The 16,375-nt window shown below is 39.1% G+C and overlaps 2 protein-coding genes across 4 annotated transcripts; one reads left to right on the forward strand and one right to left on the reverse strand.

Annotated features, from left to right (window-relative positions):
- Positions 1-399: 399 nt before the first annotated feature.
- Positions 400-4,260, forward strand: ackr4a (atypical chemokine receptor 4a). Of its 3 annotated transcripts, none has more exons than XM_071492742.1 (2): positions 400-936; positions 2,804-4,260. In XM_071492742.1, exon 2 carries the CDS (start codon positions 2,810-2,812, stop codon positions 3,917-3,919), a length of 1,110 nt encoding a protein of 369 aa, XP_071348843.1. In that variant the 5' UTR covers positions 400-936; positions 2,804-2,809; the 3' UTR covers positions 3,920-4,260. The 3 variants fall into 3 exon arrangements, with proteins under 3 accessions (XP_071348843.1, XP_071348844.1, XP_071348845.1); XM_071492743.1 differs by lacking the exon at positions 400-936 and adding an exon at positions 1,636-1,793; XM_071492744.1 differs by lacking the exon at positions 400-936 and adding an exon at positions 1,659-1,870.
- A 2,133-nt stretch (positions 4,261-6,393) lies between these two features.
- Positions 6,394-15,873, reverse strand: e2f5 (E2F transcription factor 5). Its single transcript, XM_071492745.1, has 8 exons — positions 15,522-15,873; positions 14,056-14,165; positions 13,541-13,702; positions 12,855-12,963; positions 11,644-11,968; positions 8,477-8,611; positions 8,193-8,231; positions 6,394-7,554 (listed from the first exon to the last, which is right to left on the reverse strand). The coding sequence occupies exons 1-8, from the start codon at positions 15,648-15,650 to the stop codon at positions 7,478-7,480; spliced, it is 1,086 nt and encodes a 361-aa protein (XP_071348846.1). The 5' UTR covers positions 15,651-15,873; the 3' UTR covers positions 6,394-7,477.
- Positions 15,874-16,375: the final 502 nt, after the last annotated feature.

The raw sequence follows: 16,375 nt of genomic DNA on the forward strand, positions 1-16,375 counted from the left end.
GAGCTCATTTATGCCTCCTTACAGGTTAATCCAGCCAGGGCCATCCTGAATTAATGTCTACCACAATATTTAAAGCTGCAAAGTAATGTTGTCACCAATATGTAAGAACAACACCCACACACAGACTGCATGTAAAGAATCTTTGTTAAACACATTTACATTCTTTAAGAGATGGTAAACATTCACAGCAGCTGGCCTGTGATTACAAATTACTTTAAAGTGTTGTATAACCATAGTTAGTCTCTACATGTTTATGTGATTTTTCCAGAGTACAGTTTCTGTAGCCAACTGGAGCCAAAACTATTTCCGTCTGAGAAGAAGAGGAATCCAGTGTTTGTTTCTGCTGTAGATCACTGGGTGTAGGCGGGTGTTGCTTGACTGCTGGCCTCTGAGTGAACACAGAACACGAGGAGTTATTTTTCTTTTAAAGAAAGAACGTGCCTCTGTCAAATATTAATGGATTGGACTATAATACTTCATATTTAAGAGGTTGTGTGTTATTTTGGATATTTTGCACAACTCTGCCTTGTACTCATTTTCTGTTTTACTGCTAAGCTAAACGTCCTCTATTAATGCATTTTCTAAAAAATAATCTAAATTCTTAGTTATTGATTTCTTTAATTTCGTGTATTTCATGTATGGTGCAATGCCTTATTGTTTGTGTTATATCTCTGGTGTTGCTGCTTTACTGTTTACACACATGCTTTTGTCCCAGTTTAAACAAGTTCATGCATGTTCATCAAAAAAAAAAAAAGTTTCCTCAATCAACACCTTGGACATATGATTTAGTTGCAAGAGATTTCTGTCTCCTGTCACTTGACTTCTCTCTCTGTCTGAGTCATCCTTCCTCAAAGTGTGTTTAAAGAGTTTGGAGCTACAAGACTCGACTGGACTTGCAACTGAACAGACGCCAGAGAAACAAAGCAGTGACTAACGGTAAGACTGGTTTATGACTCAATAATTGGGAGTGTTCGCAGCCAAATACAAGAATACCGTTGATAGTGATCCTGCAACAATGTGATTTACGAGGTAAACTTGAAGTTGCACAGCAGATAGTATTTGTGATTTGTAATTTTACATTGGATTGAATCTGATTTATCCTGATCTAATATTCTCAGTGTATTTAAATCCAAATAAATAACAACAGGACAACATGACTTTATAAACATGTAGTGACGTTTGACCAGGTCTATCTATGCTGCATTTTAAATTTGTTTTACATTTTCACTATCGTGGGATATATTGTGGCAGTAACTGCTGTTATATCTATAAGATGGGTTTGGCGGTTTTGTTGTTTGTAATCCAAAATCCAAAATCCAGATTTCCAACTGAAACAGAAACTTCACAGGCTAAGAATGAACTCGCTCATTGCAGTGGATTTCATCAATGGTGCAGGAAGTACTCAGATCTTTCCCTTCAGCAAAACTACCAATACCACAGTGTAGAAACATTCTGTTACAACTAAAAGCCAAAAGCCTAAAAGTATTAACATCAAAATATACTTTAAATACCAAAGTTAAAAGTACTCATTAAGTATATGAATTTGAATATATGTGAATAGCCTATATTTATTGATGCAATCATGAAAGCATCACTTTAATGTTGAAGCTGTAATCAGTGTTTCCATTGTAACAGCCCCCCCCCCCCCCGAAATTCCCACTTGAAGCACAGAGCGAGAATTCCCGCCCAGTTATGCTGCGCATGTACTAAATCAAACGAACCCTCTACTGCGCTTGTGTGGAGCTGCCAGCACATGGGGTCGATAGACGGGACAGATGATTGAGTGAAACACCGTGAGTATCTACCGAGCACAGCATGCAGAAAGCCTCCGTTCAACTCATCTGTAGCGCTTCGCGTCTCTGTTTTCACGGTGCGTCCCGCCCTCAGCTCCGCGGTGAGCTGCGGTGTTGCAGATGCGCTCGACCACCTCTGCATCTGCTTACACTGACACTTGACTAGGATTGAACATATACTGCCACTGATTGTCTCTTTGATTAATATATGTCACTTCATTTGCATAGTTTGATTTACTGTAAATCAGGTTTATTTGATATTTACTACTTAGTATGCATAACGCCCCTTTAATAATAATGTTTATAATGTACTTTCTGTCCAGCACTGTTTATTTATTTATAAATACAGTATTTATATAAATTTGTTTAATAGTCGGTGATGAGAATGTGTCACAGATATTCCACAGCTCTTCGCCTTCTCTTAACTGCATTCCTTAATGCTGAGGAGAAATCTCAGCAGGGAATTTGATAGTTTAAACAAGCTGCACTTTGTCCGAGTGAAGGTACAACAGAAGGAAAGAGTTCAGGTCAGGACACTATGGCCAGATGTGAACTGGCACTGATCTTATCAAAGCACAACCAGAGAGACACTCAGTAAAGTGCATAACTTCATCCAGGATGATGACAAACAACATCAACACCAGAGTTCAGAGAGCCTGGACTTGGATCGAGTTCTGGTTTCTCTTCAGCTCTCTATAAAAACAGGTCAATCATTAGCTAGTGTTCATAGCCAGCAATATCACAGTCAAAGGTGTGGAGCATAATGCGCTACATAAACTGAGCAGTCCAACACGATTTTAAGGATTTGATTTAACTCCTTGTTACTAAATCCCACATGCAGAAGTTAAAGATGGTCAACCTGCCATTTCCCTCTGACTTAAACTAAAGTAAATGTACTTACTCATCACCATGGTAACTCTAACTCGGTTTTACATTGCACAAGCAGATCTGTTAATGTTTAAAGAGCACGGACAAGTAATCCAAATTGTCCTTCCTAAATGCTTTATCAGATTAGCATGGATGTCTTGGAGGAGGAAGACTACTATTACCATGACAACATCAGCTTCAACTTCAGCTATGATGACTACCCTGCCCTGTGTGAGAAGGATGACATCCGTTCCTTTGCTGCCCTCTTCCTCCCCATCATGTACACGCTGTGTCTGGTTGTGGGACTAGCAGGAAACGCCTTGGTTGTGGCCGTGTATGCCTACCACAAACGTCTGAAGACCATGACGGACACTTTCCTGACACACCTGGCTGTGGCTGACCTGCTCCTGCTCTTCATGCTGCCTTTCTGGGCTGCTGATGCTGCGAGGGGCTGGGAGCTGGGGGAGGTTGTCTGTAAGATTGTGTCGGCCTGCTATACGATCAACTTCACCTGCTGCATGCTGCTGCTGGCCTGCATCAGCCTGGATCGTTACTTAGCATTAGCCAGGGTGCAGGGTAGAAACCAAAGAGACTGGCTGCAGAGGGTGTTCAGCAGGAGACACTGTTGGACGGTGTGTTTAGTTGTCTGGGCTACAGCTTTCATGCTTGGTCTGCCAGATTTAATTCTCTCAGAAGTGAGGTGGGCATCTAACAGGAACATCTGCCTGGCCATCTACCCCCCCTCTATGGCTAGAGGAGGTAAAGTTGTGCTGGAGATAGCTGAGGTGCTGCTGGGATTCTTGCTTCCCCTCCTGGTTATGGTGATATGTTACGCGAGCGTGGGCCGAGCGCTAAAGGGCCTCCCTGTTGAAAGCAGAGGCAAGAAATGGAAAGCCCTGCGTGTTCTTCTAATAGTAGTGGGAGTGTTTGTGGTCACACAATTGCCTTACAATGTTCTGAAGGTCTATCGAATGATGGACTCAGTCTACGCATTAGTGACCCACTGTGGGACGAGTAAAGTGCTGGATAAAGCTGCTCAGGTGACGGAGTGCCTGGCCCTCACTCACTGCTGCCTCAATCCAATCCTCTACGCCTTCGTTGGGTCTTCCTTCAGGCAACACATGACGAAAGTGGCCAAGAGGTTTGGTGAGAAGAGAAGAAAAAGGAGGGGAAGGGAAAACCCTGGAGAACAGGAAGGGATGGAGATATCATTTAACTCCCACAGTGCATCTCAAGCGACAAACACATTTTCTATATGAGTTATCAGCCACACTGAACATCATCCTCATGTATCATTGACTTAGTATAAGAGCGGATAGTTACTCTGTGCAGGTAGTTGTTGAGAAAACAGTGGCAGTTTAGTTTAGTTTGAGTAAAATGTATTAGCTTATATGTCCCCTTTGTTATACACCTATACTTTAGCAACAAATAAAATTGTGTATTTTTTTTTTTTCAAATGAGTGATGAATGAAAAATTAATGTCTTTGATGTTTGGTTGAACATTATAGCTTGAACCTGAAAAACTGTATTTTTTCCAACTATATTTTTTGTAATTGATATAACAATAAACTTTAACAAACTTTGCATGAAATAACCAAAATGAAAGTTGACAATGAAAACTGTCCCTCACTGGATTCTCTATAAAAAAGGAGCTACTGTATTTGTAAGTTTTGCTATTTCTAGATGGCTAACATTAGCATTAACAGCTGTTTACTTAACAGTTCAGAAGAAACATGAGTTCAGCATCAAGCTTTATTCCTTTAATCACCAAGAGCTGTCTTTATAACTCTTGTCTCTATCACATTTTCTTCTTCTGAAGTTAGCACGCTAATCAGCTAGCCCTGGCCCGTCCCCTCATTTTCCCATAACAAGTCATTGCAGCCTCCCATCTGCCCTGAAGACACAGCACTGATTGGAGGGCATATTATAACCTCTTGTATAATAAAGACAATGACGGCCGAAGCTCTTGTCATGCAACAATGACCACCACCCGCTCCCGAGAAGAAACCATGTTCCACAACAGAGAAAATGTACAAATAGAGTAATGTCAGTGTTTACTCCATCAATTGTCAGCCTTTTCCCCAGAAATCCAACAGATGCGTTAGCCTTTTTTTCCCCCCAACTACCCACACAGACCGAAGAACAAAGAGTGATGCATTGATACATTATGTACTGCATGAGGTAACAAGACTCTGCAAGACTGTATTGAAAACTGCTGGGCTGCTTTGAGCTAAATGCTAGCACGCTGATGTTCCAATGCACCATATTCACCATCTTGGTGTAAGGTGTTAGCGTGCTAACATTTGCTGATAAACTACAGCTGAGGCTGAGGGAAACATAAGATTTGCAGGTTTTTTTGTCATAAACCACATGATAGGACAAATTACATTTTATGATTCATCCTGAGGGGGGAGTGAATGTCTGTACCAGACTTCCACACTGTTAAGTTAGTTTGGCTAAAACAGACCTTTTAAACTTATTCAACAGATAAAGTTCCACTAAAATGAAAAAGGCCTTTTGCACAATAACTCACAAGCCGAAGATGAGGTAATAGATCTGTGATTTCACAAGGAACATTTCAACTCCCACACAGTACAAGGTACAAATGAGATTAATACTTGAACTTTAATACTACATGAAACCCAAAACAGCTACACATATAGTATATTGCTTGAGCTTTGCTCTTTTGGAAAACAACTTTGCAATTTGTTCGAAAAGCCTTGCTTGTTTTAACTTTAACTGTACAAGTGGACCATGGTTTCCTGAAAATGAATCAATGTTTTGTTTTGTTTTTTTCTCTGTTGTTGCTTACAAAATGTGAGCCAAATCTGCATCCAGTGGGATTTGACTCCCTTTCATGTGGGAAAAATAGTTTTGTTGTTTCCTGAATTCCTCTGAACATCTGAAACACACATGTACACCTCACTGCTTTTTCTGAGTGGACAGCCAAGCTGTGCAACAGACTGAAAAACTATTTCTAGCAGCCTCTTTGTGAGGTGCTGAAGAAATGTTGAAAAAGTTGCCACTCTTAAATCTCTTCATGGTTGCAAATCTTATTAAAGATGTTTTCCTTTAACACTTATTTAAACTGCAATTAAAACATTCTCAGTATCGGTCTGGGTGGCTGCACAGAGAGGGAGGGTGGCACACATTCAAACATTTAATTGTAAACTTGTATTAGCACACTCTATTTAAATTAAAAGGTCAGTGTTCTTCTTTGCAAACCAGTTACAACATCCACTGTCTCCAAACAGTCTTCAATTGTTAGTTAGACAGAAATACCAAACTACATAGTTAAAATATTTTGTTATGCATGCTGTGGTTTGTCATGTCATTAATCTGTCAGACAAACACAGCATTCAATGAATGTTAGAGTATCAGAACTTCTCTCTTTTTTGAGCTTTCTTCCTTTTCCCATTCCTCCCAGCTGGTAAGGATCAAATGCTACTTTATAAAGTCATGCTGCAGGTCATGATCTGGAACTTGCACCGCCTCATGTGAAAACCATTTGACTGAGGTTTACCATCTGCTAACAGAGCAAAACACTATACTCTGCCCAAAAAAAAGGAGTTTCAAACTGGGGATCAAACTGTAGATACAGTGTGATAAACATGGCCTTCTGTATGATTTAAGACAAACAAATAAGTTTTACATAACAAAAACTAAGTACATTTCAGATTTGATTTGCTTTAAATCTATGAGTATTACTTTTTGGAAAAGTAAAATTCATAAGTCAAGATTAAATCCATTTATTGAAAAAAAAACTTTCAAAAATGTGCAAAGAAAGAACAAAATGTAACATAAACATGGCTTCTTGTGATCAAAGAAAACTATAAATATACAAAAACGCCACTCAAGGCTCTGATTTATTTATTATTCCAGATGAGAAATATGGCTAATTCACTTTCTAAATAACGATTAAGGCATTCAACCAGATTCAGTTTCAACAAACTAGAACCAAGAATTGTTTTTTTTTTCTTAAATTAAGTAAAAAATATTACTTATTCAAATATATAAATGGAATTCTAAGAATTTTTTAAAACAAAAACTCAGAGGCCTAAAATGGCAGTGTCACAATAGAAAAGAAAACTTGCCAGCATTTTCCACATGAGAACAAGGTTACAAAATGTAACCAAAACATTCACTCATTAAATACAATATACCATTTTATGAAATGTAACTGTGAAATTTGTTAGCTTTTTACATTAAACGGTTTCCATGCAAACAAAGTTACTTCCATACCCTGAACTAGATCATCAACCCTGTATTAAATGTTATGTGAGAAAAAGCCAATACTGAACGAGTTACTGTAAATATCAGCTGAAGTAAAACACTGTCACAGTCCCAAATGTTGATAAACTACAAAAAAATAAAGCATGTGTCTTCAAGTCTCAGACTTTCCACTGTATGTGGAAAAATTCAAATTCACATGTAAAAGAGCAGCAGAAGGCTGAGGGATTTGTCCTGGTTTTCTTCCAGTAAGGCACCTAATTTCTGTGGAATGTTGTAGATTACCAACCAGTAAACAATTAAAGACCCAAAGGAGACACAATGACCTCCTGGCTACGTAAATATCTTATGGTTCATCAATTCAGGCACTTTGTTTGGTGTTGGCTGAGGGCAAACTGCCAATGTAGTAAACTGAAATAGTCTGGTTCACGGCAGTCAAGTCTTCTGTGTAAAAGGTTTTTACACAGATACATAACAATGGAATGTTAAAGTATCAGCTGTGCAATTATACCAAAAATGTGAAAAGGTATGTTTGAAGTGTCTCTAGAGAGCTTATATGAGAGCACAGAAAAGCCCTTTGTCAGCCATTAGTAATTGAGGATCTGCACATCAAACAGGTCACAGACTCCCTCATTGTCATCCAGGTTGAAGCTGTAATCTATACCTGCATGAGGAAAGAGGAGCAACAATGAGATTACTGTAAAACATAAGGAATACAAAGACAGGCAGACCACATATACATTCTGAGGCGGGCAAAGCAGCAGAGTCCTGGGGATGGCAACACGGTCACCCATTCTTGTCCATTGCTGTGACATTTGGGTCACATATCCATGGTGAGAGGAAGAATTGTAATGACTTTGGTGATCCTCTGACCTTTCCTCTAGTGCCATCAACAAGGCAAAGTTTTCACATATCTTGTAAAGTATCTCAACATCTTTTGAATGGATTACCAGCATTAGCCTGTAACTGTCATTGTGAGAGCATTAGCATACAGACTGCACTGTTGTGCCCAAGTACAGCCTCACAGAGCTGCTAGCATACTGCAGATTCTTAGTCTTGACCACCTGTTTTAAGAGTAAGTTAAACCTCTTTTTAACCAATTTCCAGTGGTTTAACTTCATACCTGGACCTGGTGGACCCCAGGACCTTAAGAAACTACTGCTACAGCGTACATTTCTGATCACACCCACCAGTGATGCTGGGTGTAACAGAGGTGAAGCAGGCTTGTTTGCCGGGTGTCCACACCCAGTGTAACAGTTTTTCATTCATGAAGTTACTTATTCCAGGTCTTGCAATTCTTACCATCAGTAGACATTAGCTCATCAATCAGGTCAACAGCTCCTACAAGAGAATTAAAAACAAAATGTTTCTGTTTCACAGTAAGTGAATATAAATATAGGTATATAATTCAGCTTAGTTCTAAAGCTAGGAATCAAAACGCTGAATAAAAGCAGGCTTAAATCTTAAAGCCTTTACAGAACATAACTGAAACAAATGTGAAGGAAACATTAAGTTCACCAAGCCTCACTGCTGGATTCAATTATAGAATAAACTCTGGTCACGTCCCATCTCCCCAATCCCCTTACCCTCTCTGTCGTCCTTCATGTGGTCTCCAGCAGTGTTCAGCTTCAGTAGGCTGCTCACATCCAGCACAGACTGAAACTCTGGGCCCGTGAGGTCCATCTGCTGCTGCTGCTCCAACACTGCCACTGGCTGACACTCTGCAGGGAGCATGGGCAGTGCAAACATAATACTTAACTATACAGTAAAGTCGATGCAGCATTACACAGTTCAGTTATCTGGACCTACAGTAGGACTATCATAAGAGGACAGATCCCTTTCCCAGAAATAGTGAAGCACCGAAGTCCGTAAAAAGAGTGGTTATGACACTTAGGAAATGAGCATATTTACCTTCTTGTCAAGAGTCAGATGAGAAGATTGATAGCACTTTCATATTTGGCTGTTTGGTTAGCTTAGCATAAAGATTCCAGGAGGACATTGCATAACCTCCTATAAATCCAAACCGTTTTTTTTTTTTACCTCACTGTCTAAAAGTAAATCCACTTAACAGTATCTCTACACCCCAGTTATTTCATGGCTTAGCCACAAGCAATGCATTATTTGAGAGTAAAGATCATTTTGTCTACTGTGTCACTAATGACAATTCCTCATTTTTTTACTGGAAGGAGGGCCTGATTGAGTTTCACTTTGATACGAGAGGGAAATGTCTAATGGCATGTCTAGTTTGATCTATGCTCGTAGTTTCTGTGACACACTGACTCATAGTTTTCTTATAAACCTAAGTCTGGATAAGGAAGTGGTTATTCTTTCACACACACACACACTGAAGTCTCCCATACATAATACTCAAAATGTTTGAGTTTTATGTATGGTTCTCAGTTCTGATGAGATTGTGTGGGAAGTCAGGGATGCAGTGTCAGGTTTAAATATATACATTATGTCTCTTCCACAGCATCTACAACAGTGCAGCAAATCTGCCTTTTTTTCCCCAATTAGAGTACAGTAGATAACAGTTCCCTTGTTTTGAAGTCAGTCAAATTTCTATCCACAAATGCTTTCTCTACAATTGAAATGTCTTCACCAACTAGTGTGGTGTGGCAATCACACCAAAGACTGCAATGTGTCATCCTCTGAGTCTTAGTGTAATACAGACAGGACCGTTGTGGCCTTTTGAATTATGTTAACCCAGCATGTTTTTGCTTTCTTCCCACTAGAGCTGTGATGGGAGGTTTCTCACATTTTTACTAGAAATGTGCAGACAGAATGTTGTCAAGGATAAAAACTTCAAGTTGTAGCCTCCCTCTTTTTAATTTAATTAGAAATTTAAAAAATGTAGGAAATTAGTCTCTGCCTTTAATTGCAATACTGCACAAAGAACATCAGAAAAAAAACCTCCACAGTTTATGCCCTGAGATGCACACCAAACTAGAACTAAAGCAGTCTAATACAACATCCCTGCAATCAATCATAAAAGGTTTTAATTTGTTGAAACTGTTTATTTTGAAGGCTGTAATTTGTAGTGCTGTTGCATTATATTGGTTGTGACTGGCGGTTGTTTTTAACACTTGGGGGGAAACATTTTCTTCTCAGTATTGTGCAAAACAGTTCAACACCTAGGATCCTCCTCCATCCTCTGATGTTTGGAAAGTCTAAGAGTAGATTTACTTCAAAAAAGGACAACAACATATACAATTACAAGCACTGGCTGTTAATAGCTCAATTTTTACAGAGAGTTTAGGCTTGTAACATCATGAGCCTAACTGATGCAACTGAGCAATCATTTTACACACCCAGTATTAATTAGCTGTTGTTTCCTGACACCTCTTGGTTGGATGGTTTTAAAGCGCCTGTACATCCAGCCTGGTGTTTTCACTTATTCTGGCCATAAGCCTGTGAATATTCTCATTTGTCCAGGTCATAGTATCTCAAAGGAGTTTTAAATCGAAAGCAACTGGACTTGGTTATTTGTCTAGGAAGACGTTTCACCTCTCATCCAAGAGGCTTCATCAGTTCTTTCTCGCACCTGACCAGGCTGGGACTGGTCCAACTGGCTGGCTGATAACCCACTGCTTAGGGTCAGGTTGAGTGATACTGGGAATTGCAAGGGGTCACTTAACTGAATGTACCAATAAGAATCATAAAGGTATAACTTTGTCTCACCTTAAAAATTCCCTGCCAAGGTCCTACTGCTACATAGCCAACGATAGCATTGACAGCTGTTTACTTACCAGGCTGCCTGACGCTGCAGTGCTCAACAGCTGTATTACAACCTCTTGTATTGTAAATGCAATAATAGCTGAAACTCTTGGCAAGACTGGTTAAATAAACAGCTGTTAATTAGAATGTCGGCTATGTCGCAATAGCAAAACTTACAAATATCTCCTTTCAAAAATCATAAACTACAATTTCCAAGATCACTAAAAAGTTAAATCAACACCTCAAACTGTTTCAACAAAAATTCAACATTATAAAATAGGATTTATTGCAGGTTTGTTGTATTTGGCTGCATAGGTTTTAGCTAGGTGTTGCTCACTCTGTGGTAAGTGACTGCGTTTGTCCAATACGAGTGCTTTGGTGGGGGATCAAATCAGTGGCATTTGGTGTGTAAGTCTACACTAGTGGGATTCTCTCTACACCATTTCTACCGTCATTTGACCGAAACACCCGGTGCATTCAGCCAGCGTCACTGTGGACATCCGACACCACTGATGACTCAAAACTAAAGTGATAAAGACTAAAAGGACTTGCAGCTACAGTTGATATATCTCATGAGATTAAGGATGTGATTTTAGATAAATCATGATGGAGGATTTGTGAAGGGAAAATTAACTGCCCCAGGGCAACAGTACTTAAGGGTTATAATAAAGTTACCTTCTCCGTATAGGCCATTGTTTATTTCTGTAAGGGATTTTTTTGTAATGCCATTTTTTAATATTGCTCAACATATTGCATGAAGAGAAAAGGTGAACTCCAACATTTTACTAATTTTTTAGAGGCTACTGAAGCTGTGGCCAGGCTTAAAATGTAATGCCTTTTGTAATAATGTTTTAAGTCTCTACTATAATTGTATAACATGTATAAATATGTTTCTGCAAAAAAATATTACCATCTGAGTATGAAGCCAAGCTTTTGCCAAATTTTGGTAAACACAGCCAAAGCAAAGTCTTTAAATGTCAACAGAATTTGTACTTAAAAGCATTAAATGCTCAAATATCAAAGTCACTGTCCTTACCCATCTGCACATCAGGAGGGGTGGACGAAGGTGTCAGCACTTCATCATGTTCTGGCAGCACCATCTGGTGGTCTGAGCAGAGTGAGTCCTGACTGCAGTAGGATGAGGTGGTGTTGGAGATGGAGTACATTGATGTTGAGAGCGGGAACCTCTGCAGGGTGGCAGGGGTGCTGGGTGGAGATGGCATGGCACAGATGTCGTCAGTGGGCGGCACAGGGAAGACCACAGGTATTGTGGAGTCTGAATCCCTGTTGATGAGCATGACCTGGATGGGGGCCGAGTGGCTGCGTAGGTTCACCTGGTACTTCTTCTGACCACTCTGGCCCTGTGGAGCAGCAACATGTTTACAAGCTATGTTTATAAGCTATAATGATCAAGTCTCTTTTTCAATACATTTACATGCTTTTGTAAAGCACTTTGGATTGCCTTGTGTCTGAATGGTGCTATATTAAGAAACTTGCCTTGCCCTACGATCATTAAAGCAGCTACAATTAATGTTTTTCTACACAGTGGGTCACATAACTACTTGTATATGAAAGAGCTTACTTAGAGTGATGAACCCACAGAGAATTATCACATAATTCTGCAGTGTTGCTCAGCTTTGCGAAGCATTTTAGCATCTTTCAGTTCATTGTTTAGGTTTTTCCAGCCCGCAACTTGACTGTTTTGGTTCACTCTCACAATCTTCACAGCGGGAACCTGTTCTTAACAAAAAAAGGCCACTGTACACTACCTGCTCAGCACTAAATAATAGAAAAAGTTAGTGACTAGCTGGTGAACAGACTAGAGCATTTAGCTGCCAAAGATATTTCCTGTAGGAGTTGGAGGAAACAAACCAAAATAAAATATGTAAAAGGGGAGCAAATATTGTATAAAATGAGCAACTTTTTGCAAACAACTTTGCCATAATAACTGGAAAGGTGATATTTGTCAGTGCTGTGTTCACAGCGTGTTTCTGCTACCCACAAAGGACCAAAAAGCTATTGCAGGGTTAATTTCTTTGCAGGAAATGACAGTAGTCTTTTATACTAGAATGTTTATTGTATGGATGTAAGCCAAAGTCCAGCACCTGTTGAGTGCCTTGGTGAGCAGAATAACCATCCAAATGTGTTTAGGACCCTGTGCTTCATTTGCAAGCTTATTTCCAGTGAGACTTCACACACCACAAGAGAGTCAGAATAAATAAAGAAACCTTTTAAGAAATTACCAACCATTTCAGGTAGTGGAACCTCCAGCTGTGTCCCAGCAGGAGCCACAACAGCAAGAAGAGTGTCTCCGCTGAAGGCACTGCAGATGTCTTCATGTGTCACAAATTTATAAGTGGAGGAATGTTAAGGAAATATGAACAGGATTACTTATGGGAGCAAATGGAGATAATAAACTGGAAAAACAAGACTGTGAGCATTATACACATCAGGATTAGCCTGGCTGTGATTTTCATAACACACTGACAATAGCAGTTATATCTATAATCCTCCCTTTACGGCATTTTCTGTACAATAAGAAAACAATGTTAAAAGGATTAAGAAGGGATTTTTTTTCCCCCTCAGAAATGGGGCCCAAAGAGGAGTTGAATTACAAACTGTAAAGAGAGACAAAAAGAATCGCAAGTACAAAGTTCACCAAGTGACATTTCACTGGAATTACATCAAACGTGAAGCCTCAGTAAAGTGTTTTACACTTAATGTGATCAGTAAAACAATACGTTGCTTTTAGGTTATGTTAATAAGTAGGCACTGGGGTGTTTTAACTTGCCTTAATATGCAATGTTTATAGAAATTTTAGCCCAAACAGTTTGCGCAATCAATATTACAGAAAAAGCATGTGTCAAAAAAAGACTGGCCTAAACTGGACTAAACAAAAACTTAAGAAGTACGTAAAAGCAAAACAAGGATATGTGCTGGTGATGGGATCGTGGTTTAGGTGTTTGATGTTGTCCTCCAGCCAGGCCTTCTGGTTGTCCAGCTCTTTCTCTTGGGCCTCTAGCTCAGAGATCTGTGCCTTCAAAACTTTTACCTGTTCCAGCACCTCTTGAGTTTGGCTGCCTGTGTTCTCACCCCTGGACACAAGTAAAATAAAAAAGAATTAAAAAAGATATTAATGGAAGTCAAATACTGGTATTTTTTAGCCATTTGTAGAAATATTTGTTCTTTACTAGCAATTTAAGCAGGCTTAGAGGCAACATAAACAGTTCCTGACCAATGCAAAAATCAATGTAGCTGATAGAAATGGTAAAATGATTGAATTCACTAGCTGAGGAAAGATGATGTTACTTTTCATACACAGTAGCATGGCAAGTGCACTAAATGTTGCACATCAACATTCAACAGTTATAAGATACTGAGGGTGATTAAAAATACATTTAAATTTGATTCTAACATTTGAAAATAGCAAAGACTCGTGTTTTCAAACCTCCACTGGATAATATTCTTGTTTTTCTTCTCAATCAGCCCCACACCTTCCAGTACATTAGTGATGTCGTATATCCTCCTCTTTTGCTTCACTGCCAAGCTGTCTGCAGCCTGTTAATTCAGACAGACATTTCCATAAAGGGTCTTCCTCAGTGGTAGCTTAATGTGAATCCTCATTGACAAGGCACATCAAAGAATCTTTTAGCAGGCGTTAGCAGAAAACAAGGAAATGTATGCAACAAACACTGCATGAAATGAAAAAAAAAAGAGATTCAGCAAAACCAACAAATGAACAATTTGTCAGATTAAGCTGCACAAACAACAAGTCAAACTCCTTGGCAGGAAAGGACAGTTTTCAATAGCAGAGGACGGAGGAGGAGGGAAATCGTCTGAGAAGCCTGCTGTGTAAACATTACCCAGCTTTGGCGCGCAAGAAGAGAGGGAAAACTACTTTTCACTGTGAAGTAAGAAGGTAGGTTTTTAGAAGAAACCACTCACAGGTCTGGCAAAGATACATCTAGCTGTCAAAATACTAAAGACTGCAGGGTGGATGATTCAAAAATTGAAACCTTAATATTTGGGGGAAAGAGTTTATAAACATGTCCCCATTTACTGTTAATTTCTATGTTAAAAGTAGCTGATAGTTAACAGCCAAAAGAAAAACAGAATAATCAGGAACAGAATGGCAGGAAGGAAACATCATAGAAACATGTATGCTTGTTGGCACATCTCATTGGTATTAGGGCTGCAACTAACAACTATTTCATTACCAACAAATCTGCTGATCATCTTCTCGATTCATTTTTTATAACCTCAAAAGTGAACAGTGAAAAATCTATATACCAGTTTCTCAGGTGACATTGTCTAATGTTTTGCTTTGTCTGGCCAGCAGTCCATAACCAAAAGATACTCAGTTCACAATGATATAAAAATAGAGAAAAGCAAAAACTACAAAACAGTTCAGTTAAGTCTAGTGGTACCCAACCCCTTCAAGGGATCATAACATAAATCTGAGGGGTTGTGAGGTGATTAATGGAAGAGATTAGGAGAAAAAACAAACTTTTAATGCTCACACTGTATTGATTTTGTGGTTATTTAAAGGTATGATATAGATAGTATATAGATAAATGCAGTGGAGTATAAAGTGTTTCCCTCTGAAGTGTTGTGGAATAAAGGTATAAAATAGTATAAAACAGAAAAAAGTACTTCAAAATTGTACCTAAGTACAGCGCTAGTGTAAATCTACTTAGTAACATTTCATTATTGAGTGTTACTGAACCCACAGAGGGATAGAGGAGGCCTGGTTAATGGCGGCTAGCTAGTCCACCTGTTAAAACAAATCAATGCACCTGACTGCACCCTTGCACCCTTTGTTCACGGAAGGTGGCGCCTCAAAAACACCGATTAACAACCCCCCCAAAAACAACCCTCGAACAACAGTGAGCCTGCCGACGCTGTTTCACTGACCACTTTCAAATCAAGGACGCCATCCTTAGCTTCTTGTAGCAAGCTGACAAACTTCATTGTAAGGAGCCCCAAACTTTTCTCGTGTCGACTCGGTGTCGAGCGTACGGTCTCCGTCGCCTCAAACTCCATCTTCTTTCTATAAAAAGCCTTACTTGTTTTGTTTTGTTTTTTTTAATTGTGTTTAACTACAAATAACGGGCATTTCTTCCCATTCAGATACCGTCTGTTACCTTACTGGGACGACGGCAGGTACCTGCGGGGTTTTAAATGAACGGACGTTACGTTATGTTGCAGTTGCCACGACAACCCTTGTCCCGCTCTGTCAAGCGCTCCCTGTCAGTGAAGCCCCGCCTCGCCCCAAATTAAACCCCGCCCCCTCCTTCTCCCACCGGGCACACATCAACTGACTGATCCATCGTTCCTCAATCCGGATCCGCCAACAAAATAAAATAAAAAAAAAAAAAGAAAGAAATGTATGCTTGATCAAAAATAACATAAGGTTAAAAATAAATAAAAATCAAAAATAGAAGAAAGAAAAATACTTAGCACCCATGGTAAATATAATGAGATGCTACATGAAAAATTTGATTTCGTAAGTAAATTTTAATTACAAAACTTACTTTCAAACTTACTGTTTCATAATTCTTTAAAAATGACTTAGTATCTCGTAATCAGATTTAGTAAATCACTATTTTGGCTTAGTATGTCATAATCTTTAGTTAGTAAATCATAATTTGATGATTTACTTGAACTGTCTACAGACAGCATATTCACAAAGCAAAATGGTCAAGTACCAAAAAACGTTATTAAAATTATATATTCAAAACTTATATTATTTAAGATTAAAGTAAAGG

This window comes from Trachinotus anak, unplaced genomic scaffold, assembly GCF_046630095.1.
Source record: "Trachinotus anak isolate AG129_WGS33_773 ecotype Australia unplaced genomic scaffold, CSIRO_AGI_Tana_v1 ptg000012l, whole genome shotgun sequence".
In the NCBI taxonomy this organism is placed as follows: Eukaryota; Metazoa; Chordata; class Actinopteri; order Carangiformes; family Carangidae; genus Trachinotus; species Trachinotus anak.

Bases quoted from the DNA above. Each gene is read 5' to 3' on its own strand.
- ackr4a (XM_071492742.1), top strand. From the start codon at position 2,810: ATGGATGTCTTGGAGGAGGAAGACTACTATTACCATGACAACATCAGC.
- e2f5 (XM_071492745.1), bottom strand. From the start codon at position 15,650: ATGGAGTTTGAGGCGACGGAGACCGTACGCTCGACACCGAGTCGACAC. The intron at 13,703-14,055 runs GTTTGAAAACAC...ACTTGTGTCCAG, and splicing joins AAGAATATTATCCAGTGGAG to GGGTGAGAACACAGGCAGCC. The intron at 7,555-8,192 runs GTAAGAATTGCA...TTCCTCATGCAG, and splicing joins TGAGCTAATGTCTACTGATG to GTATAGATTACAGCTTCAAC.